The 24,919-nt window shown below is 43.6% G+C and overlaps 1 protein-coding gene and 1 long non-coding RNA gene across 2 annotated transcripts in view; one reads left to right on the forward strand and one right to left on the reverse strand.

Annotated features, from left to right (window-relative positions):
- Positions 1-23,027, reverse strand: part of BATF2 (basic leucine zipper ATF-like transcription factor 2) — a 40,478-nt gene extending 17,451 nt beyond the window's left edge. Inside the window, exons 1-2 of the mRNA XM_073554490.1 lie at positions 22,570-23,027; positions 21,174-21,573 (exon numbers count right to left, since the gene is read on the reverse strand). Of these exons, the coding sequence (XP_073410591.1) occupies positions 21,174-21,242 (69 nt within the window). The 5' untranslated portion in view covers positions 21,243-21,573; positions 22,570-23,027. The remainder of the gene's footprint in view (positions 1-21,173; positions 21,574-22,569) is intronic.
- The window catches only part of LOC141058296 (uncharacterized), a 32,398-nt gene that overhangs the window by 3,182 nt on the left and 4,297 nt on the right, over positions 1-24,919 (forward strand). The gene's annotated exons all lie outside the window — the stretch shown is intronic.

A 24,919-nucleotide genomic window follows, 5' to 3' on the forward strand; every position in this document is an offset into this window, starting at 1 on the left:
ACTCGACAAACTTATTGATAAGGCACAGACAGATCTGCGTGCTGGATGTCCCAGTGAGAAAATCCAGAATTTTGATACTGAGCTTGAGAAATTAATGGATATAATTGTTAAGAAAATTCAGGAATCTGAATTATATGAATTTAACAGATACCAACATCAAAAGGTGTATCAATGGAGGACTAAAGGTATCCAGAATATACAATGTATACGCTCCAATACATCAATCTCCTCACACAGTAAGCGGTCTGACATTTCATCTACATCTATGACAACACGGTCAGGTACCACTAACAGCAAATCACGCGACTTTTTTTTTTAATAATGATCTAAACAAATTGTTTCCCACAGAAGAGGAACAAATTACATTGAGGATGTTGGAAGATTTGTCTATTGAACATACACATGATGGAGGTAAGATACCTCCCTCTATCCATCCATGCTCCAAGAAGTTCCCTCCCATATCATCATGTTCTAACATCGACCTTTTTCGTCCAGGTGGTTACCATAGATCTCTTGAAGGAAGATTCCTCGGTATATCCAACAGGATAACCTAACAAAGAAAGAGTGAATGCATTTACTACATTTGAAAAATTTACCTGATGTAGTGCTGGAGCCTGCAGACAAAGGGGGTAATATTGTCCTGTGGCACAAGACTATGTACAGTTAGGTCCATATATATTTGGACAGAGACAACATTTTTCTAATTTTGGCTCTAGACATTACCACAATGGATTTTAAACAAAACAGTTCAGATGCAGTTGAAGTTCAGACTTTCAGCTTTCATTTGAGGGTATCCACATTAAAATTGGATGAAGGGTTTAGGAGTTTCAGCTCCTTAACATGTGCCACCCTGTTTTAAAGGGACCAAAAGTAATTGGACAATTGACTCCAAGGCTATTTCATGGACAGCTGTGGGCAATCCCTTCGTTATGTCATTCTCAATTAAGCAGATAAAAGGCCTGGAGTTGATTTGAGGTGTGATGCTTGCATTTGGAAGGTTTTGTTGTGAAGGAAACATGCCGTCAAAGGAGCTCTCCATGCAGGTGAAACAAGCCATCCTTAAGCTGCAAAAACAGAAAAAACCCATCTGAGAAATGGCTACAACATTAGGAGTGGCAAAATCTACAGTTTGGTACATCCTGAGAAAGAAAGAAAGCACTGGTGAACTCAGCAATGCAAAAAGACCTGGGCGCCCACGGAAGACAACAGTGGTGGATGATCGCAGAATAGTCTCCATGGTGAAGAGAAACCCCTTCACAACAGCCAACCAAGTGAACAACACTCTCCAGGAGGTAGACGTATCAATATCCAAATCTACCATAAAGAGAAGACTGCATGAAAGTAAATACAGAGGGTTCACTGCACGGTGCAAGCCACTCATAAGCATCAAGAATCAAAAGGCTAGACTGGACTTTGCTAAAAAACATCTGAAAAAGCCAGCACAGTTCTGGAAGAACATTCTTTCGACAGATGAAACCAAGATCAACCTCTACCAGAATGATGGACAGAGAAAAGTATGGCGAAGGCGTGGTACAGCTCATGATCCAAAGCATACCACATCATCTGTAAAACACGGTGGAGGCAGTGTGATGGCTTGGGCATGCATGGCTGCCAGTGGCACTGGGTCACTAGTGTTTATTGATGATGTGACACAGGACAGAAGCAGCCGAATGAATTCTGAGGTATTCAGAGCCATACTGTGTGCTCAGATCCAGCCAAATGCAGCCAAACTGATTGGTCATCGTTTCATACTACAGATGGACAATGACCCAAAACATAAATCCAAAACAACCCAGGAGTTTATTAAAACAAATAAGTGTAATATTCTTGAATGGCCAAGTCAGTCACCTGATCTCAACCCAATTGAGCATGCATTTCACTTGTTAAAGACTAAACTTCCGACAGAAAGGCCCACAACCAAACAGCAACTGAAAACCACCGCAGTGAAGGCCTGGCAGAGCATCAAAAAGAAGGAAACACAGCATCTGGTGATGTCCATGAGTTCAAGACTTCAGGCAGTCATTGCCAACAAAGGGTTTTCAACCAAGTACTAGAAATGAACATTTTATTTACAATTATTTAATCTGTCCAATTACTTTTGGTCCCTTGAAAAACAGGGTGGCACATGTTAAGGAGCTGAAACTCCTAAACCCCTAATCCAATTTTAATGTGGATACCCTCAAATGAAAGCTGAAAGTCTGAACTTCAACTGCATCTGAATTGTTTTGTTTAAAATTCATTGTGGTAATGTCTAGACCCAAAATTAGAAAAATGTTGTCTCTGTCCAAATATATATGGACCTAACTGTATGAGAGGGAGGAATTTCGCCAGTGGAACAATACCATCTGTTATAGGAAGTTGACATATAACCCTCTGTCGGCTTATTGTGCTCAACTTGAAACTATTCTTAAACTGGCCACTGAGCATGATATTACCGTATTTTCCGGCGTATAAGACGACTTTTTAACCCCTGAAAATCTGCTTAAAAGTCAGGGGTCGTCTTATACGACGAGTGCAGATGGGGGAGTGGTCCCGATGAACAAGGGAGAGTGTAAATAGTGTTATCCCCCTTTTAACTCATTGGTGGCAGCAGTGAGGCGGCTCCTCCTTCAGCAGTGTGGCGGCTCTGTGCTGGGGGTCGTCGGCGGCTCCTCTTAGTTCAGCGTGGGGGCGCTGTGCTGGGGGTGGCTGCGGAGGCTCTCTGTCCAGCGTCGGGGCTCCTCCTGGGTTCCTGTGCTGAGCCCACATCTTTCCTGGTACATGTCAGCTGTTTTGAACAGCTGACATGTGCCCGCAATAGCTGCGGGTGGAATCGCGATCCACATGCGGGAGACGAGATCTGAATCTGAGCATACATGGGCTCCGGCGGCCATTTTCAGGGAGGCCACCGCATCGCAGCAATGGAGCTGCCTGGGCCTCCGGGCTTTGGGGAAATGCCGGAGGAGCCCCGACGCTGGACAGAGAGCCTCCGCAGCCGCCCCCCAGCACAGCGCCCCCACGCTGAACAAAGAGGATCCGCCGATCCCCAGCACAGAGCCGCCACAGTGCAGATGGAGTAGCCGCCAATCCCCAGCACAGAGACCCGCAGACAGCACCGCTGCCACCAATGAGGTAAAAGGGGGATGATAACTCCACGTACACCCTCCCTTTGTCATCGGGACCACTCCCCCGCACCCGGCATATAAGATGACACATGGCATATAAGAAGACCCGCGACTTTTAAGAAAATTTTCTATTTTAGCTGGAAAAGTTGGGGGGTCGTCTTATACGCCTGGTCGTCTTATACGCCGGAAAATACAGTATTACTAAAGCTCTGGCTTCAGCACTCATGGCTACTATATCTAAATTATATCTTCTCCCGAAAATTCCTAAGAATACCAAAATACCACCTGGCCGACCGATTATTTTGGGTATGGGGAACTTCTTGGAGCTCGTAAATCGATGGATTAATTTTCATTTACAACCATTAGTTGAGAATCTCCCGTCCTTCCTAAAGGATACAGGTGAGCTTCTTTGCAAGTTCGATGGCTTGTGTCTAGATAATGATACCATATTGGTCTCTGCTGATGTAGAATCCCTCTACACTAATAAAAGACATTCAGATGGTCTTAGGGCCATACGTTATTTCCTTGACACATCTACTTTGTCTTTAGGTTTGAGGGATCTTTTATTGGAATTACTTGAATTTACGTTAACCCACAATTTTTTTGTTTTTAAGGGGTCTTTTTTCCTGCAGCTCCAGGGGACAGCCATGGGAGCTACCTTCACACCATTCTAAGCCAATCTGTTCCTGGGGCCGTGGGAAAGAGAACCCTTCCTGTCAGGCCAACAGGCATCAATGGACTCATCCCTCTTTGAACGCGGTACATCGACGATATCCTCTTGGTCTGGCAGGGCACAGCCATCGACCTGCAGGAGTTCATTATGAGCCTGAACAGCAATGACCTCAACATTCACCTCATTGTTGTATGGGATCCTAATAAGAATTAATTCTTAGAAGTTACTATTAAAAAAGATTCTGAGGGTATTATCCAGACTGATATTTTTAGGAAAGCCACCGCTACCAATATGCTGCTGCATGCCTACTCCTGTCACGCCAGGCATATGATAAGATTGGTTCCCACGGGTCAGTTCCTCCGTCTTCGCCGTATTTGTTCTACAGATAATGATTTTGAGACACAGGCGGAGGAACTTAAAATGTGCTTTTTGGAAAGTGGATATAGCCGATGTATGATAAAGAGAGCATATAATAGGGCTAACTATTCATCCCCTAATTCTTTACTTCACAAAATTGAGTGTAATTGTAACCTTAACCCTTTTTTCTACATCGGGCATAATAGTACACCGATTTCGGACTCCCTTCCTTTGATGTGGGTTCCTGTGCTGAGCCCACATCTTTCCTGGTACATGTCAGTTGTTTTGAACAGCTGACATGAGTCCGCAATAGCTGCGGGTGGAATCGTGATCCACATGCGGCTAGTAACTAGTTAAATGCTGCAGTCAAACTCTAACAGTCGTATTTAACTCGAGCTTCCGGCCATCGGGCCGGAAACCCGCCCCCCAGTGACCTGCATCACGTGATCACGGGTCGCCTGTTCGTTGGTATGACAGCCAGCGGTCTCCTGGAGACCTCTATGGTTGTCAGTGCCGGCTTGCTGTGAGCGCCACCCAGTGGGAGCGCAGGTGGTCTTCTCTTCCATCCTCCCAGTGGATGGCCATGGAACAAGGAGGTGGAATAAGATTCTGCAGGTGAACAACTGGCTACGTAGATGGTGCCGTCAGCAACGATTTGGATTTCTGGATCACGGAGTGAACTACTTATATGATGGACTACTTGCTAGAGATGGGGTGCACCTTACGAAGACTGGAAAGCATGTATTTGGAAGTCGCCTTGCTACACTTGTAAGGAGAGCTTTAAACTAGAACAACATGGGAAGGGAAGCAAAAGACCAGAAAAAGCCATACACCTGACAAATGCTATTGAGAACTCTGCTATTAGAAGTGGAAAGGAAGAACAAAGACGAAAGAATCTAATTAATAAAAATATTGGAGAAAGAGAAACCAATCACAAACTAAAATGTTTCTATACTAATGCACAAAGCATGGGCACAAACAAGGAGAATTGGAACTACTAACACAGGAAAATAAATATGATGTCATTGGAATCACTGAAACTTGGTGGGACAATACACATGATTGGAATACAAGACTAGAAGGATGCAAATAAGTTGTAAGAAACAGACTTGATAAACGAGGAGGAGGTGTCGCATTGTATGTTCGAAACGCGTATATCTGCACAGAGATTGAAGCTTCAGAGACTGGGAGTTCTGTGGAAACTGTTTGGGTAAGAATACAAGGACAGAACAATGGAAAGGACACCATTGTAGGCATTTACTACAGGCCGCCTGTGCAAGCCGAAGATATGGATGAACTCTTTATGCATCAGATGGCCAAGTTCTCCAAAAAATATGACATAGTTGTCATGGGAGATTTCAACTATCCAGACATTTGTTGGGAATCTCTCTCAGGCAAAACTAACAGGTCAAGGAAATTCTTATCCTCTCTTGCTGACAACTTTATCTTCCAAAAGGTAAGGGAGAAAACAAGGGGAACTGCTACCTTGGATCTAATCCTTATAAACAGGGAGGAAATGGTTGAGGAGGTAAAAGTGGCTGGGACCCTAGGAGGTAGCGACCATGCTATTTTAGAATTTTGGATAACTAGAGGCGGAAGACCTGTGAAGACTCAGACGTCAAGGTTAGATTTCAGAAAGGCAGATTTTAAGGGATTCAGAAAGAGAATTGGAGGGATCCAATGGCTGGATATCCTTAAAGACAAAAATGTCCAGGAAGGATGGGAAATCTTGAAAAATGAAATTCTCAAAGCACAGTTGTTAACAATTCCGAAAAGAGGGAAGAATAGGAAGCATTTAAGGAAACCAGGATGGATGAACACAGAACTTAAGCACATGCTAAAAAGGAAGAAAAAAATGTTTATAAAATGGAAAGAGGGAGGCATATCTAAAGAAGAATATAATGCTGTCTGCAGAACCTGCAGGGCACAAATCAGATTGCTAAAGCTGAAAATGAGCTGAGGCTTGCAAGAGATGTCAAAAGCAATAATAAAGGATTTTGGGGATATGTCAAAAGTAAAAGAAAAGTCAAAGATGCTATAGGATTTTTACAGGATGAAAATGATGAAATGGTAAGACAGGATGTTGAGAAGGCTGAACTTTTAAATTCCTATTTTGCATCTGTTTTCTCTCAGAAAGGAAATGCAACATCAACTGTTATTCACTGTCCTATTAAAGGAATAGAAGAATCCAGGATATCTATAAACAGAAAGATAGTGAGGAAACACTTAGCTAACCTAAATGAATTCAAGTCTCCAGGTCCAGATGAATTACACCCCAGAGTACTGAAGGAGATAGCAGAAGAAATTTTTGAACCCCTCTCCATAATCTTTGAAAATTCTTGGAGAACAGGAGAAGTGCCAGAAGACTGGAGAAGAGCAAATGTTGTTCCTATCTTCAAAAAGGGGAAGAAGGTGGACCCAGGAAACTATAGGCCGGTGAGTCTGACTTCTATACCAGGAAAGATCTTTGAACAAATTATTAAACAACATGTATATCAATACCTGGATAAGAATGAAGTGATTAAACAGAGTCAGCATGGGTTTGTAACTAATAAGTCATGTCAGACTAACTTAATTTCCTTCTATGACGGTATCACTGATTGGGTGGATCAAGGAAATGCTGTAGATATAGTATATCTTGACTTCAGCAAAGCATTTGACAAAGTCTCTCATACAATCCTTATTGAAAAAATAACTAAGTATGGAATGGACAAGGCAACTGTTAGGTGGATTCATAACTGGCTTAGTGATCGGACCCAAAGAGTGGTCGTAAATGGCTGCACATCCAGTTGGAAGAATGTCTCAAGTGGGGTACCACAGGGCTCTGTCCTGGGCCCTGTATTGTTCAACATCTTTATCAATGATTTAGATGAAGGAATTGAGGGTAAACTGATTAAATTTGCTGATGACACAAAGCTAGGAGGGATAGCTAATACTAGAGGAGAGGATTCAAAAAGATTTAAATAAACTGGAGAAGTGGGCAGCAACTAACAGAATGGTTTTTAACAGGGAGAAATGCAAAGTACTACATCTGGGCAATAAAAATGAAAAAAGCATATATAGAATGGGAGGAATAGGGCTAAGTGACAGCACATGTGAAAAAGACTTGGGTATACTAATAGATCACAGACTGAATATGAGTCAACAGTGTGATGCAGCAGCAAAAAAGGCAAATGCAATTCTAGGATGTATTAACAGAAGCATACAGTCTAGATCACGTGAAGTCATTATTTCCCTCTACTCCTCTTTGGTCAGACCTCATCTGGAATATTGTGTCCAGTTTTGGGCACCACATTTTAAAAAAGACATCAACAAACTGGAGCAAGTTCAGAAAAGAGCGACCAGAATGGTGACCGGTCTGCAAACCCTGTCTTATGAGGAAAGGTTGCAGGATTTGGGAATGTTTAGTTTGCAAAAGAGAAGACTGAGAGGAGACTTAATAGCTGTCTACAAATATCTAAAGGGCTGTCACATTGTAGAAGGATCAACTTTATTCTCATTTGCACAAGGAAAGACTAGAAGCAATGGGATGGATCTGAATGGGAGGAGACACAGATTAGATATTAGAAAAAACTTTTTGACAGTTAGAGTGATCAATGAGTGGAACAGGCTGCCACGAGAAGTGGTGAGTTCTCCTTCAATGGAAGTCTTCAAACAGAGGCTGGACAGACATCTGACTGGGATGATTTAGCGAATCCTGCTTTGAGCAGGGGGTTGGACCAGATGGCCCAGGAGGTCCCTTCCAACTCTACGATTCTATGATTCTAAGGGAGCAATTCCGCTTTATAGAGGCGATCTGATCATCGCCTCTATGTAGCAGAGCCGATCGGGCTATGGCAGATTCTAGTCTCCTATGGAGACTATTGAAGCATGCCAAAAGTTAAAAAAAAATGTTTTTAAAAATATAAAAAAAATTAAAAAGATATAAAATTTTAAATCCCCCCTTTCGCCCCTTTATTTAAAATAAAACAATAAAAAAACAAACATACACATATTTGTTATCGCTGCATTCAGAATCACCTGATCTATCAGTTTAGAAAAGAATTCACCTGATCGCTAAACGGTGTGTTGAGAAAAAAGTCAAAACGCCAGAATTACTTTTTTTGTCGCCATGACTTTTCATTAAAATGCAATACCGGGGGATCAAAAGATCGTATCTGCACCAAAATGGTATCAATAAAAACGTCAGCTCGGCACACAAAAAATAAGCCCTAACCCAACCCGAGATCACAATAAATGGAGACACTAAGGGTATCGGAAAACGGCGCAATTTTTTTGTTTTTAATAAAGTTTGGAATTTTTTTCACCACTTAGATAAAAAAGAACCTAGATATGTTTGGTGTCCATGAACTCGTAATGACCTGGAGAATCATAATGGAAGGTCAGTTTTAGCATTTAGTGAACCTAGCAAAAAGGCCAAACAAAAAACAAATGTGGGATTGCACTTTTTTTGCAATTTCATCGCATTTGGAATTTTTTTCCTGTTTTCTAGTACACAACATGGTAAAACCAATGATGTCGTTCAAAAGTACAACTCATCCTGCAAAAAATAAACCCTCACATGGCCATATTGACAGAAAAATAAAAAAGTTATGGATCTGAGAAGAAGGGGAGCGAAAAAAGAAAACGCAAAAACGAAAAAAGCTCTGGGGGTTAAGGGGTTAAAATAGACAAGTAAGGTTCATCACCAACTATCATTCCCATTTTACACAAGTACAGGAAGCCCTACAGAGAGCATGGCCGATACTTAAAGTTGATCCAACTATTGGAAAATTTATATGTGACATGCTGGTCATTACTTTTAGGCGTGCAAGGAACCTACGTGACCATCTTACCCGCAGCCACTACAGAGGCGAATGGAGGGTTACCGTTTTAGACTATTTTGTACGTAGGGGTGGATGTGTCCCATGTGGTCACTGTGTAGCCTGCCCCAACGTAAATGTGATTCTTTTGTGGATTTTGGTGGTACAACAAATTTTAAGATAAAAAAATCAATTACATGTACAACCAGGTATGTCGTTTATTATGCCACCCTCCATGTGGCTTGATCTACGTTGGTCTCACTACACGACAATTCAAAGTCCTCATAAGGGACCACGTGTTGGATATTCAGGCTGCAGTTGACCACACGAACACATCCACCCTTAAAACTCTGCCATGTCACTTTAGGGCCTTCCACCAGTGTGACAGTACACTGTTACGGGTGAGAGGCATTGATTCTTTGGACATTGGAATCCGTAGTGGCAAATTGTCTCAGTCCTTAGGTCAAACGGAGACTCGGTGGACTTGAACCCTACAGACCATTCATCCATAAAGATTAAATGAAAATCTTTGTTTTGTTTCTTTTTTGTGATCGCCTTACTGCTGTGCTTAGCATGGTGGTTTAAAATGCATCCATGTGTTTTTAATTATGTTTTAGCGTATTTTTCACTTATATAATTCTTTAATATACATCTAGGTCGTATTTATTTTTCCATTCATCCATCCATGGTTGTACATCTCCAGTGGACAAGGAATCTACTTCAGACTGTCTACTTAAGAAAAAAGAAAAAAAACAGCCGCTGTCATCATTACCAGATGATTCTGCTTTTTTATATACATAACTAGATGGTGGCCCGATTCTAAGGCATCGGGTATTCTAGAATATGTATGTAGTTTATTTATGAAAATTGAAGAATAATGCAATGAATACACAGGATTTTCCAGGTAAAATATATACATTATCATTAAATGTGGCACTGTGACTGACAGAACTTGTTCAGTAAAGATGAGTGAACTATGTCGCGCTGTGAGGGTTAAATTCCACGCCAATATCACTGATTGGTCACCGGGCGCGACCAATCAGAAAAGCGTGGTTCAAATCCAGCGGCAATTCGCGGGTGGACTGCACCCGTCGCTGATTGGCCGAGCCCGGCCGGGCGTGACCAATCAGGCTAGCGCCGGTCATCTCCCGGCTGCGTCGCCGCTGACCTCCGTGCAGCAGATGACCCATGGCAACCGTCGGGAGATCAATGGCTAGCGCCGCTGATCTCCAGATGGTAAGGGTGGCGTGCGTCGTTCAAATTCCGCGCCAATTCGCGGCCGGACTGCTCCTGTCGCTGATTGGTCGCGGCCAGCCGGGCGCGATCAATCAGCGACGTGGGATTTCCGTTACAAACAGAGAGACAGACAGAATTAGACGATAATATAGTAGATATATGTTGATATCTATTGTATGAGGTTACATCCACACTTGCCCCACTATAAGGCCGGGGTCACACTAACCGACGCAAAATACGGTCAGTATTTTACAGGCGTAATACAGATGAATGACCCCTAAACAGTGCTCCGTATGTCATCCGTGAGCATGGTGTGGTCGCGTATTTTGCGCATGTAAGCATCCGTATGTAATCCGTATGGCGAGATTTTCTCGCAGGCTTGCAAAATGGACATATAATGGAGCCCTATGACAGGTTTTCTAACAGAAACCAAAGAATAGATATAGACACATAGAATGCATATATACAGTGCCTACAAGTAGTATTCAACCCCCTGGAGATTTAGCAGGTTTGATGCAAATAAGTTAGAGCCTTCAAACTTCACACAAGAGCAGGATTTATTAACAGATGCATAAATCTTACAAACCAAAAAGTTATGTTGCTCAGTTAAATTTTAATAAATGTTAAACATAAAAGTGTGGGTCAATTATTATTCAACCCCTAGGTTTAATATTTTGTGGAATAACCCTTGTTTGCAATTACAGCTAATAATCGTCTTTTATAAGACCTGATCAGGCCGGCACAGGTCTCTGGAGTTATCTTGGCCCACTCCTCCATGCAGATCTTCTCCAAGTTATCTAGGTTCTTTGGGTGTCTCATGTGGACTTTAATCTTGAGCTCCTTCCACAAGTTTTCAATTGGGTTAAGGTCAGGAGACTGACTAGGCCACTGCAACACCTTGATTTTTTCCCTCTTGAACCAGGCCTTGGTTTTCTTGGCTGTGTGCTTTGGGTCGTTGTCTTGTTGGAAGATGAAATGACGACCCATCTTAAGATCCTTGATGGAGGAGCGGAGGTTCTTGGCCAAAATCTCCAGGTAGGCCGTGCTATCCATCTTCCCATGGATGCGGACCAGATGGCCAGGCCCCTTGGCTGAGAAACAGCCCCACAGCATGATGCTGCCACCACCATGCTTGACTGTAGGGATGGTATTCTTGGGGTCGTATGCAGTGCCATCCAGTCTCCAAACGTCACGTGTGTGGTTGGCACCAAAGATCTCGATCTTGGTCTCATCAGACCAGAGAACCTTGAACCAGTCTGTCTCAGAGTCCTCCAAGTGATCATGAGCAAACTGTAGACGAGCCTTGACATGACGCTTTGAAAGTAAAGGTACATTACGGGCTCGTCTGGAACGGAGACCATTGCGGTGGAGTACGTTACTTATGGTATTGACTGAAACCAATGTCCCCACTGCCATGAGATCTTCCCGGAGCTCCTTCCTTGTTGTCCTTGGGTTACCCTTGACTCTTCGGACAAGCCTGGCCTCGGCACGGGAGGAAACTTTCAAAGGCTGTCCAAGCCGTGGAAGGCTAACAGTAGTTCCATAAGCCTTCCACTTCCGGATGATGCTCCCAACAGTGGAGACAGGTAGGCCCAACTCCTTGGAAAGGGTTTTGTACCCCTTGCCAGCCTTGTGACCCTCCACAATCTTGTCTCTGATGGCCTTGGCATGCTCCTTTGTCTTTCCCATGTTGACCATGTATGAGTGCTGTTCACAAGTTTGGGGAGGGTCTTAAATAGTCAGAAAAGGCTGGAAAAAGAGATAATTAATCCAAACATGTGAAGCTCATTGTTCTTTGTGCCTGAAATACTTCTTAATACTTTAGGGGAACCAAACAGAATTCTGGTGGTTTGAGGGGTTGAGTAATAAATGACCCTCTGAATAAACTTTTCACAATTTAAAAAAAAAATTAAACAAAGAAATAACATTCTTTTTTGCTGCAGTGCATTTCACACTTCCAGGCTGATCTACAGTCCAAATGCCACAATGCCAAGTTAATTCCGAATGTGTAAACCTGCTAAATCTGCAGGGGGTTGAATACTACTTGTAGGCATTGTATATATATATTCTATGTGTCTATATCTATTCTTTCGTTTCTTTATTAAACCTGTCAGTGTGAGTTTACTGTATAGCTCACTGAATTGCCAGCTTTTGTAAAGGACACCGGGTGCGTATTTCTCGCAAGTCACACGTGTGGTCCGTGTGTAATCCGTATTTTTTGCGCACCCATAGACTTGCATTGGCGTATTACGGTCGTAGTACGCTGACAATTGCAGCATGCTGCGATTGGCACGGAGCGTAGAATACGGATGAGAAATATACGGCTGGTGCGAGGGACCCCATAGAGAATCATTGGTCTGTGTGTAATGCGTGCTTTTAGCGCCTCTCACTCGGCCGTATTCCTCGCCAGTGTGACCCCGGCCTAATGTGAAATTTTTCCACAAAAGACAATTTGATTTAGATTTGATTCTGTGGTTGTGTAGTTTACATATTAGTGCAATTTGAATTTATTCTTGGCACTGGCTTTTGTGTTCCTTTTGGACACATAAGATAAAAATGATAAAAAAAATAAATGTTAATTGCACTATATTTATCTATGTATGGTTGTGCCACTTTGATGCATTATAATCTGTCATATGCGACATTTATGTGCGCATAGTGGGTCAAGCGTGCACGCTTTGTTGTGGGTTCCGAATGCACATTCACACAATTGTGTGGGTGCGTACACACATTCTTGTATATTATTAATATGTCAAATTGAATTATGCGACTGCTGATGCAACAATTTAATTATCTATTACGATGATTGGCATTTGTCATTGCTGCAACGTAGTGTAAAAGTAAATATTTGCATCATTCACATTACGTGCGTTTTAGATATTATCTGTGTCTCATTTGGACAGTCTACTTCGCTATCTATAAGTAATTGCTGACCCTATTTTTGTGCCCAACTTTTTTTTCACCTGGTTCTTGGCCTGCCAGTACTTCTAGTGGCTGATCGACACTCGTGGCCTGTGCACATGCGCTGCCCTGTCACCGCTGCCTCCACTGGCTTCCGTACTCGCGATGCACCCGGCGCCGGATCACATGGGGCCCCACGTGTTTCTGATGTCGTCTGCTGTGTGTTGCGCAGGCCAGCGAGCATTGCGATTGCCATGGCAGCAAGTCTCTACTTCCTGGATTTAAGCCCTAATCTATTTTCGTTTTTAAACCTGACTTTCGTTGACACTTGCTATGCCCCATGAGGATGGAGTATTCTGAAACGTGCGTAGGGGTGGGTGGGCTGACCACAGGAAATCCTCTGTTAGGCGCCGGGATCTTCCCTCTGCACAGGATGGATCCCAAGCCTTGTGTTCTCCTGTGGACTCCCATTCAGCTTTGACCACAGTGGATACAAAGACGTCGGTCTCAGCGTCTCGCTCAGACTCGGGCTGTGCGTGTTGTTACTGCTGCCTCTCCAGGTTCAGCTATGGTAACTAAGATTAAACAGCGGCGAGCGGTCATTCCTGAGGCTAAGTCCAGGATTTGCTCTACTGGGCATGCTCGTGGTGACCTCTCATTGGTGGTTGGTTGTCAGCTGCTCAGGTCCCGCTCCGGCTTGACCTATGAGCAAGGTCCTGTCAGGCTGAACTTAATCGAGGAGCATACAAAAGGTCCTCTGGTGCGCGCGTCGGCGTGATAAGATCTCATGTGTATGGTGTGTTGGTGGATACATTACCATCCTGTGTGCACGTATGCTGCTACTAGCACAGCGAGTGTGTGTCTAGACAGGCAGTGTAGGGTGGGAACCCCGCTTGACTGAGCATCTGCACCAGGCGTCCTAAGTCGCACGTGCCTTCAGCACAAACCATGTTGCAGAGCAAGTTCAACCACCAGTTTAGACTCCCTGGGGTGATAGCTACAGGGCCCTCATCTAGCGTCATTACCTCTATGCTCCTGTGACGTCTAACAGGGCATAGCTTACAGTGCACTCAGTTGTTGTACTGCTCTGTGGAGCAACAGAGTCAGGTATTTTGCACTCTGTTCACATCGAGTGACGTTTAACTCGGCGTGTTTACGGTCCTTGCTCGCAGCTCCGCTCCACCATTCTTCATATTAGCTGCAGTTTTACATCTCTGCACAGTGGACCCCGGGTGGCGAATGCCCCTTATTATATTTTATTTGGTGCATTCCGCCAACCCTCTTAGCGCCAAGGTCTGGCTAGCAATGGCAGATGAGCAGCAGTTACCTCGGAATGTCCAGCAGCTGGAAAGCAGGTTGTCTGCGTCATAGCGCGCAAAATCAGCTGTGGATCGATTCGCAGTAGCGGCGCAGGCAGCCACTGAAGCCGCTATCAGGGTTTCAGCTGTGACTCCTGTTCTGCTTGTTCCATACTTCCCACTCCCAAATAAGTTTTCTGGGGATAGCAGGGCTTGCAAGGGATTCGTGACCCAATGCTCGATCCAGTTGGAGCTACTGGGTTCACGTTTCTCAACTGAACAGGCCAAAGTGGGTTTTGTGGTCTCTCTTTTGACGGACAGGGCGTTAGAGTGGGCTACGCCGTTATGTGAATGTAGGGACCTGGTGGTTCGGAGCACCTCGTGTTTTTTGAGCGCTCTGAATCAGGTCTTTCTAGGGCCCCAGGCTACCCATGACGCTGTACTCCAACTCCTGGCCTGAAGAAGCCACACGTTTGGTGGCGATACGCGTGGGGTGTATACTCCCCCCTGGCTCCCCTCAGCATTCATGGCTCTTTGTATGACTCTGGCTCCGTTTGACCAATGGGTCTGAGATCCAAGCTATTTCTCTTAATTGCATCACAAAACCTGGTTTGGCTTTCTGTTTTTAGCTATATTCAATTGGCCTTTTTGGTCATCTTATGGACCAACCTATAGGTATTTGTATATGCACATCTTGGAGTTTCTCCAAATTTTCTTATACATGGTGCTGTGAATAGATATATGTATTAACTTTTACTAATTATTGTTCTATTTAAGCACAGCATTTTCTTGGCATTGTAGGCAATTGCTTATGTGCAGTTTTTTTGGGTTTTTTTTGAGTCTTTCCTAGCTCTCTATACTGGTTATCAACATGATGCTGTGATTAGGTATATGTACTACCTTTTTTCATATTAATCATTGATCTGTTCAAGCACAGCATTTTCTTGGCATAGTATTGTACAACATTGATTTTTTCACTTTTATCTAGAGCCTAATATAAAAATATTCTTTGCTATGTGGGATCCAGTGTGGGTCAGCCATTGCCAAGCCATGGGCATGACTGGAACATTTTCCATTGTTTGCTTTTAAATGTTTTTATTCTGCTTGTGCTGTTTTTTTTTTTCACATGTGAGTGTTTGACTAATAAAGCATTGATATCTTTTATTGATTCAGTTGGGTGTTCCCAGTTACTTTGGGCAGGCTGCTTTTTTCTTCTTTTTCATGCAAGTTTTCACTAGAATGCTCTTGGAGAACCCCTTTTTCATTATAATGTAGTGGTGCCCTCCATTATACATCTCTTTGTCTTCCAACTCCTGGCCTTGACGCAGGGCTCTTTCCCGACCAGCCAGTTTGCTATACGGTTTCGGACGTTAGCTTCCGAGCTGGAGTGGCCAGATAAGGTCTTGATTCCGCTGTTCTGGAGGGGTCTTGCAGACCATGTTAAGGATGCTCTGGCTACTAGGGAGATTCCTACTACACTGGAGGATTTAATATCTATATCCACTCGTATAGACCTTTGGTATGCCGAACGAAGGTTGGAACAAGCCCAGTGTAGGCAAAGGATTCGGTTGGCACCAAATTTTACTAATCCTTTGGGGTCTCCGACTCGGACTAGCATACTGAGGGAACCTCTGGAGGGTCATCGGGCGGAGGCTAAATCCCGTATGTCCATCTCCAGTTTGTCAGGTTTTTGGGCAGGCTGGTCATGTCACCAACAGGTGCCACAAGCCTCAGGGAGAACGTCCGCTTCTAGTAGTTCTTGGAGGGGGCGCTCCAGATTCTTAGGAGGTATCCTCCAAATTAACATTTAAGTTGACACTGTTCTATGGGTCGTCCTCACTCATTGCAGAGGCTTGCATGGATTACAGGGCAGAGGATAATTTCATGTCCTCCACCTTCGCCCAATGGGACCTAATACCTCTAGTGTCGCTCCCTAACCAGTTACCATCCAAGTGGTGAATGGTTCAGCACTACCCTTTCAGATCACCCATCAAACCATTCCTCTTTCCCTCGAGTTTTCTCCTAGTCATCAGGAGTAAATATCCCTGTTAGACTGGACTTAATCGAGGAGCGTATAAAAGGTCCTCTGGTGCGTGCGTCAGCGTACTAAGATCTTATGTGTATGGTGTGTTGGTGGATACGTTACGACCCTGTGTGCACGTGTGTTGCTACTAGCACAGCGAGTGTGTGTCTATACAGGCAGTGTAGGGTGGGAACCCCGCTTGACTTAGCATCTGCAGCGGGCGTCCTAAGTCGCATGTGCCTTCAGAACAAACCGTGTCGCAGAGCAAGCTCAACCACCAGTTTGGACTCCCTGGGGGGATAGCTACAGGGACCTCATCTAGCATCATTACATTACCTCTATGCTCCTGTGATGTTTAACAGGGCATAGCTTAGAGTGCTCTCTGTGTGTGCTCAGGTACCTTGCACTCTGTTCACACAGAGTGACGTTTATCTCGGCGTGATTACGGTGCTTGCTCGCAGCTCCGCTCCACCATTATCATAATTTATTTGGTGTGTTCCGCCAACCCCAACATTATGTTGCCAAACTCTGCCAGGTAGATAATGAGTGGGGCATATGCAATATATTTTCAAACTTCAGATTTAAAGGCATATTACATAATTATTAAGTGCTCTTATTGAGTATGCTTCATATTGCTGCCTTGATATATTTGTGTGCAGATTATATACCTTTTGGATACCAGACAGTGGATCTCTGTTATGATGGCTAACATAGCTGTATATTGGACTCTTTGAGTACCGTATGTACTTGGTCTCACCTGCCCTTCGCACTGCATGGCTGTATGTTTGCCCACCTTATTGACCTTGTGTATCTATACTTGTTCATGTGACCAATAAAGATGTTTGTATATGCAGTGTTTACAGAAAGTATACCTCTTTACATTTTTCAAATTTTGTTTCATTGCAGCCATTTGGTAAATTCCAAAAAGTTTTTTTTTTTCTCATTAATGTACACTCTGCACCCCATCTTGAATGACAAAAAAAACAGAAATGCAGAAGTTTTTGCAAATTTATTAAAGAAAAACTGAAATATCACATGGTCATAAGTATTCAGACCCTTTGCTCAGACACTCATATTTAAGTCACATGCTGTCCATTTCCTTGTGATCCTCCTACTCCTTCATTGGAGTCCAGCTGTGTTTAGTTGAACTGATAGGACTTTATTTGTAAAGGCACACACCTGTCTATGTAAGACCTCACAGCTCACAGTGCATGTCAGACCAAATGAGAATCATGAGGTCAAAGGAACTGGCCAAGGAGCTCAGAGACAGAATTGTGGCAAGGGACAGATCTGGCCAAGGTTACAAAATAATTTTTGCAGTACTCAAGGTTCCTAAGAGCACAGTGGCCTCCATAATCCTTAAATGGAAGAAGTTTGGGATCACCAGAAGTCTTCCTAGACCTGGATGTCCAATCAAAACAGAGCAATCGTGGGAGAAGAGCCTTGGTGAGAGAGGTAAAGAAGAACCCCAAGATCACTGTGGCTGAGCTCCACAGATGCAGTAGGGAGATGGGGAAAGTTCCACAAAGTCAACTATCACTGCAGCCCTCCACCAGTCGGGCCTTTATGGCAGAGTGGCCCGACGGAAGCCTCTCCTGAATACCAGACATATGAAAGTCTGCATAGAGTTTGCTAAAAAACACATGTAGGACTTCCAGACTATGAGAAATAAGATTCTCTGGTCTGATGAGACGAAGATAGAACTTTTTGGTGATAATTCTAAGCAGTATGTGTGGAGAAAACCAGGCACTGCTCATCACCTGCCAATACAATCCCAACAGTGAAACATGGTGGTGGCAGCATCATGCTATGGGGGAGTTTTTCAGCTGCAGGGACAGGTTGCCATGGAAGGAAACATGAATGCACCAAGTACAGAGAAATCCTGGATGAAAACCTCTTCCAGAGTGCTCTGGACCTCAGACTTGGCCGAAGGTTCACCTTCCAACAAGGCAATGACCCTCAGCACACAGCTAAAATAACAAAGGAGTGGCTTCAGAACAACTCTGTGACCATTCTTGACTGGCCCAGCCCTGACCTAAACCCAATTGAGCATCTCTGGAGATATATGAAAATGGCTGTCCATCAACGTTCACCATCCAACCTGACGGAACTGGAGAGGATCTGCAAGGAAGAATGGCAGAGGATCCCCAAATCCAGGTGTGAAAAACTTGTTGCATCATTCCCAAGAAGACTCATGGCTGCACTAGCTCAAAGGGTGCTTCTACTCAATACTAAGCAAAGGGTCTGAATACTTATGACCATGTGATAGTTCAGTTTTTCTTTTTTGATACATTTTCTAAAATTTCTGGGTTTTTTTTCAGTCAAGATGGGGTGCAGAGTGTACATTAATGAGAAAAAAATGAACTTTTTTGAATTTACCAAATAGCTTAGCTGCAAAGAAACAGTGAAAAATTTAAAGGGGTCTGAATACTTTCCGCACCCACTGTATACTTATGGACTACATGATTGTGTTTTCGGTTCCCCCCGTTACCTCTTAGATTGATCGTCACAGGGCTCCAAGATACTGTGCCAGCTACATATTAGCATTTTAGTCCATGTACAGTGATAACCATTTGGAATTTAAATGCAGCATACATATTAACTAGTGAAACATGGCATACAGTGAACCTGTCTACACAATTTGTATTGCCATTTTTTATTGGCCCCAATGTTCCTAAGCGTAACAACGGGTTCGGCCAACAGTCTAATTTATAATGAGGCGCCCAACAAAATATGTCGGAGGAGGTAAGGATGCAACATGTCCGATTTCAGACTGCCAATATTTTTGTTTTCTAAAAGATAAGTTGGCGCTCTCTCATAGAGAACACATAAAGAGCGCTACTGTGTATGGGAGAGTCAGGTAAGATAGCTGCCGGACGAATAGCTACCTAAAGTGCATGGTGGGGTAAAGGTCATCACCCTTAAAAGGGACTCTGTTAGCAAGTTTTTGCTATGGAATCTGAGAGCAGTATAGTGTAGGGGCAGAGAATCTGATTCTAGAGATGGATCACTTACTGGACTGCTTGGTGCAGTTTTGATAGAATCCCTATTTTCATTGCTGCAAATCTAGCAGTGCTCTAAATGCTGAGCCCACACCACTGATTGGCAGCTTCCTAATAAGCTGCAGCAATCTGCCAATCAGTGTGTGTGGGTGGGGGGTTGGGGTTTACACACATTAGCCTGACTGTCTTGCATGCAACACATTGTCCAATAGTGATAATCTCCTGCTGATAAAAAACTGTATTTAACCTACAGCAATCTGCAGAGCAAGTGACACATACCTGGAATCAGGCTCTCTGCCCTTACAATATGCTGCATTTTCAAAAACCTGCTGACAGATTCCCTTTAAAAATGGTCAGTGCATCAAGTCCCTGTGACAGGTCCAGCAATAAGGTCCTGCCATGGATTTCCCCAGAGATGCCTGTACAGAATAAAGTTGTTGGTTTTTTTACCTTCTTTATGGAGATTATTTTATCGAACAGAAGCTGGGTTTTGCGGTATTTTCGCGCACATCTATGAGTACTAGAAAGTAACAGGCTACAAGAGTGATGTGATGTGAATGCAGTAAGTGTATGTGGCATTGCAGGTATGTCAAGCTGTTGTTTGCGAAAATACAACATCTATAGATGAGCTCAAAGTTGACCGTACGTTTTTACTGCATGCCCCCTATCTTTACAGATTTACGGTAGCATGGGAGACAGAGTTTCCAAATTAAATTTTTATTTTCTCGCAATGCTTATCAAAAAATCACAGACAGACAATATTTTTAAGGACACATTGGAAAACCATAATAAATCATTATGATGATAAGTGATCTATGTCTACGACCCATAAGTCTGATATGTAGACATCAGCTGCATTCACTGTAACCTGTACAATGATGAGAATTACAGTGAAAATAATCTGTATACGTTTCTTCAGCCTCAATTGTTTTTTACGGACAGGGCGAAACTCAGATAGTAGCATATGGATAACATATGGGCACTTTTTTCTGACCATTTCCAAAGAGTTGCCCTTGTGCACTCAGCCCATCCATCTATTACATTGGTCATATGAATGGCCACCAAATAATACTTCATTATGGGAAAATGTTTGGCGATATAAAGCTTCTTCTGGGGATAGTAGCTGACTAACAATGGCTACACGAGCAGGACCCACAGCGATTAGCTGAGTGCATTATCTTTTATAAAATAGCTGTCAAGATGAGAGAACCCCTTCAACTATATAGCATTGGAGTATGTTAGGGCAGGTGCAGACGAGTGGATATTCTCTCATCCGAGAAAATCGTGTCAATTATGCAAATGGCGCTCAGATCAAAGTGTGATCATAGTGTTCTCTCAGGTGAGGAGAAAATGGAGAAAAAAAAATCTCCAACTTCTCCATTCTGTAAGGCAGCAGAAATCAGGCTGCACTCGAATGTCATCCGAGTGCAGTCCGATATGTCCCACGAACCCATAGACTTGCATGGCCAAGTTCGATACGCTTGTAGGATCAAACGCGGGCATGCAGCATTTTTATCCTGCATGAGGGAAAAAAAATTTGAACATGTGCACGGTCACATAGACTAACATCTGATGATTTACCATGCCGAAAATACGCTAGTCTGCACACGCCCATAAGAAAAGAAATAAAAGATCAAAGCAGGTATTCATCTAATAATGGAACATAATAATACAAATAGTAACAATACTGTACTAATGACAAAAACACTGGTTATAAAGCTTATATGGATTTAATGCTTTTGTAATCTAACACAAGAGAGAATAATTTCACACTTACACAGTCCCATGTCGCACAAGTTGTCGCCGTTTCCGTCGTTCCACAGATGTCTTCTTCTTCAATTTTCATATTTCAATTAAAAATTGCGAAAAAAAAACCCACATGCAGTCTGCACATTGGCTGATATTTGTATATGCTAAAAAAAAAATCTTATAATGGAAAAGTTCATCTGTACAGAGAAGAATAGTAATTTTCAATATCCGATATAAGACCCTAAGAGAGGTGCCAGAAAATCCTGCTATTCCAGGTGATGCACCTGTAGGGAACTGCTGCTTCTTGTGTAACGGTGATAGTTTCTCTTTTCTTTCATCCACTAATGACTGGAGGAAATCACATGTCGCCTGTGTATTCCCACTCCCCCGGGCATTCCACGGGCTGGATGCATTTTAAGAATGAACATCTACAGTGAAAGTGAAAGCTGAAAATCAGGAGCCAAGTTCCTAAGAATTGACAGCTAATCCAAGTGTTACCTAATAATCCAGGACTTGTATGTAGAAGGAATTTGTGATATACTAAGATTATGGCAGCCATCAGGCTCAGACTGGCTCATAGGGGAACAGGGGAATCCCCCGGTGGGCCCCTGTGCAGTTTGGTCCACCAATCCCATTTTATCAGCAGTACTTGGTATAATTCACTTTATTCACTCTGTACAGAAAAAGCAGCATCTCATCATTCATTAACCAAACTACCCAGCTTATTATTATATAGAAACTAGCTGTTGCCCGGGCATAGTAACTAACCGTGGGTCCTGCTCTCTCCCTTAACAGCCCCGCTCTCCACGCGCCATCACGCGCTCTCCTTCTGCAGCCCCGTTCTCCACCCGTCATACCGCTCTCCATGCGCCGTCCCGTTCTATCCCTCCGCAGCCCCGCTCTCCCTCCACAGCCCTGCGCTCTCTCCACAGCCCTGCGCTCTCTCCACAACCCCTATCTCCACGCGCCATCCCGCTCTATCCCTCCACAGCCCCGCTCTCCATCCGTGTCCCGCTCTCTCCCTCGCAGCTTCGCTATCCACCCGCATCCTGCACTTTCCCTCTGCAACCTACATCTGCCAGTGAGTGGGGCTATGTGGAGTGGGCAAGGCTTGATACATACACACACATACATACACTCAGCTTTATATATATAGATAAAGGCAAGTTTGAATGAGGGTAGTGTAATATTTGTATGCAGGTGAAAAGTGGGCCCCCCAAGGTCAATGTTACTGGTGAGCCCTTGGCACCCCAGTCCGACACTGGCAGTCATTGAGCTGTGATTAGGTGCACAGTTGGCACAAATGGGCTCATACAAATTGATCAAAATGTGAAAATAGAGAATCTTACATTTATGTGTAATGTAAATATAGCCAAAAATGCACAGACTTCAGTACTCAGGGAAAAAAAAATTGGTTTACTCACCCCTATTTAAAGGGAACCTGTCATTTCCCCAAATGCTATTAACAAGAAGATACAGGGTTAATCCACAGGCTGAACTGAAAGCATGGGGAGAAAAATGACCGTTATTCCTCCAGGGAGCTGCCGGCTTTCAGTCATAGAGGAGGGCTCGGAACAGCTACAGTCATCGTTCACAAAATTGTGATCGTCGCCGCGGCTGTAATCATGCTCCGATACTTTGATTGACATCTTGATCTGCACAGCTGTGCTGCAGAGCAAGCTGTCAATTAAAGTTCTGGGTTGTGCTTACAGCCACTGATCACAATGCCGGGTATTGAGACGCGAGACTCTTGCAGGTTTCTCGCAAGTGTCAACCCGGCCTAAGACAGCCGGACACCACTGAAATGCTATTAACCTTTAGATTAACCCTATATCTACATTTGAGGACATACAGGGTCCCTTTAAGCAATGCTTCAGTCCTCACAGAGGTCACTCATCCTCATTTTCATAGTCTTTTACTAGGCATTGCTCCTACTAGCCAGTTTCCTACTCCACACTGATGAGGGGCAATACCCCGAAACAGCTGTCTGTGGATGGATACCATGTTTTGGCATAGGTGGTTTCCTTCATTGGAGACTGCCCTTCCCGTGGTTGTTCCTTCCCGGTGAAAGACCTGGCCAGTCATTGCTTGCGTTGAGAAACATGTGATGGTGTCTCCGCGGCTGTTGATTTACATGTCAGTCCTCACAGAGGACCTATTTTTAACCTTTTAAAGGGTTGGTCTCAAGATGCATCATGAGGCTTGCAACGCTCCTGGCTTTCTGCTGTGCTGGGGTTGGTGCGCTCCTGAAGATTCTGTGTGGACCAGCCGTATAGTTGTGCCACTGATCTGAATTGTGCTCTCTCCAAGGCTCAAGCAGAGGTAGATTTGTCTCTGCAGCATTGGAAAACCACAAGGGGACTGAAGCTGGCCAAGCAGGCAATCCCTACATGTGTGGCGGCTGTCAAACATCAGCGAGACATGCAGCCACGGGGTCTCGAATATATTTTTGGAGCAGGCCGAAGACACTAGGTTAGCACCTGAGCATGCTTGGATAACGCCATGTCCGAGCACGTTCGCTCATCACTAATTGACATCATAGGTCTATAAACGGCAGTGATCAGTGGGTGCTCAGATCGCTGTATGGTAAAAATGACACGGCATTAGGTGAGTATGATTATGGCAGTACCAAACTTGTATAGTTTGTATTATTTTAGTGGCTTTAAAAAAATGGAATTTTTAAAAAAAAAACAAATAAAAAATGTTTTTTGATCAACATTTTCCAAGACACATAGCGTTGTTATTTTTCTGTAAATGGAGATTTGTCTGATTGTTTTGTGTGTTTTTTTTGCATGTCCAGCTGTAGTTTTTATTTTGTACCACCTTGGGGTATCTGTGATATTTTGGTCACCTTCATTTGCATTTGTGGGGGAGCTGTGGCAACTGAAAATCAGCAGTTCTGGTGTTATGGAGCTTAGCATATGGGTTCAAATCCCACCAAGGGCAACACCTGCAAGGAGTTTGTATGTTCTCCCTGTGTTTCCTCCCACACTCCAAGGACATATTGATAGGGAATCTGGATTGTGAGCCCCAATCAGTGCCAAGAATGTCTGTAAAGCGCTGTGGAATTAACGGTTCTATGTGAGTAAAATAAATAAGTACACTATAGTACCTGAGTACTGCAGTGTATAGTAAAAATCACAGTTACCTCTGAATGGCAGCAAATTATGGGGGTCTTCAGCTCGTCCAGTGTGGAGCCACCTTTGCTTATATTTCTCAGCCATACAAAAAGAACTATACTTCTCCATTTTTTTCCATTTTCCATTGAATTTTAAAAACTGTCAGACGTCTTTTTCCATTGATAGGATCAGTTGGGAAGATTTGGAAACTAATGTCTTCCATTTTACATCTGGATGTCTTCCTGGTAGACTTGAATGGCGGAGTCTGATCCACAAAAATGAATGAGAATAGGACTTGAGCTTAATGATATGGAGACATGGATCCATAAGAAATGGATGTGTAAGTGCTTCCATTATATGTGTCAGTGTGCTGACTATACTGTGCTGGTGATGTATAATGAAGCCCATACACACTAGATAAAACTGGAATGAAATGGCCAATTTCAACTATAACGAACAATCATAGCATGGTTTGGTGAGGCAAACAAGCTGTCTTTGGTCTTGATGGGGGGGGGGCATTTTGGAACAGACGCTCCTGATTAATTAATAGGTGCATGCCGCTATGTGCGCCTCAACAGAATTCTTACTCCAGTCTCTGCTTGAATATGATCTACGGCATAGCGGACGCTGCCGCACACCTGACCTTGTCCGACGC

Source organism: Dendrobates tinctorius, unplaced genomic scaffold, assembly GCF_039654945.1.
Source record: "Dendrobates tinctorius isolate UK_male_01 unplaced genomic scaffold, ASM3965494v1 ptg000211l, whole genome shotgun sequence".
Taxonomy (NCBI): Eukaryota; Metazoa; Chordata; class Amphibia; order Anura; family Dendrobatidae; genus Dendrobates; species Dendrobates tinctorius.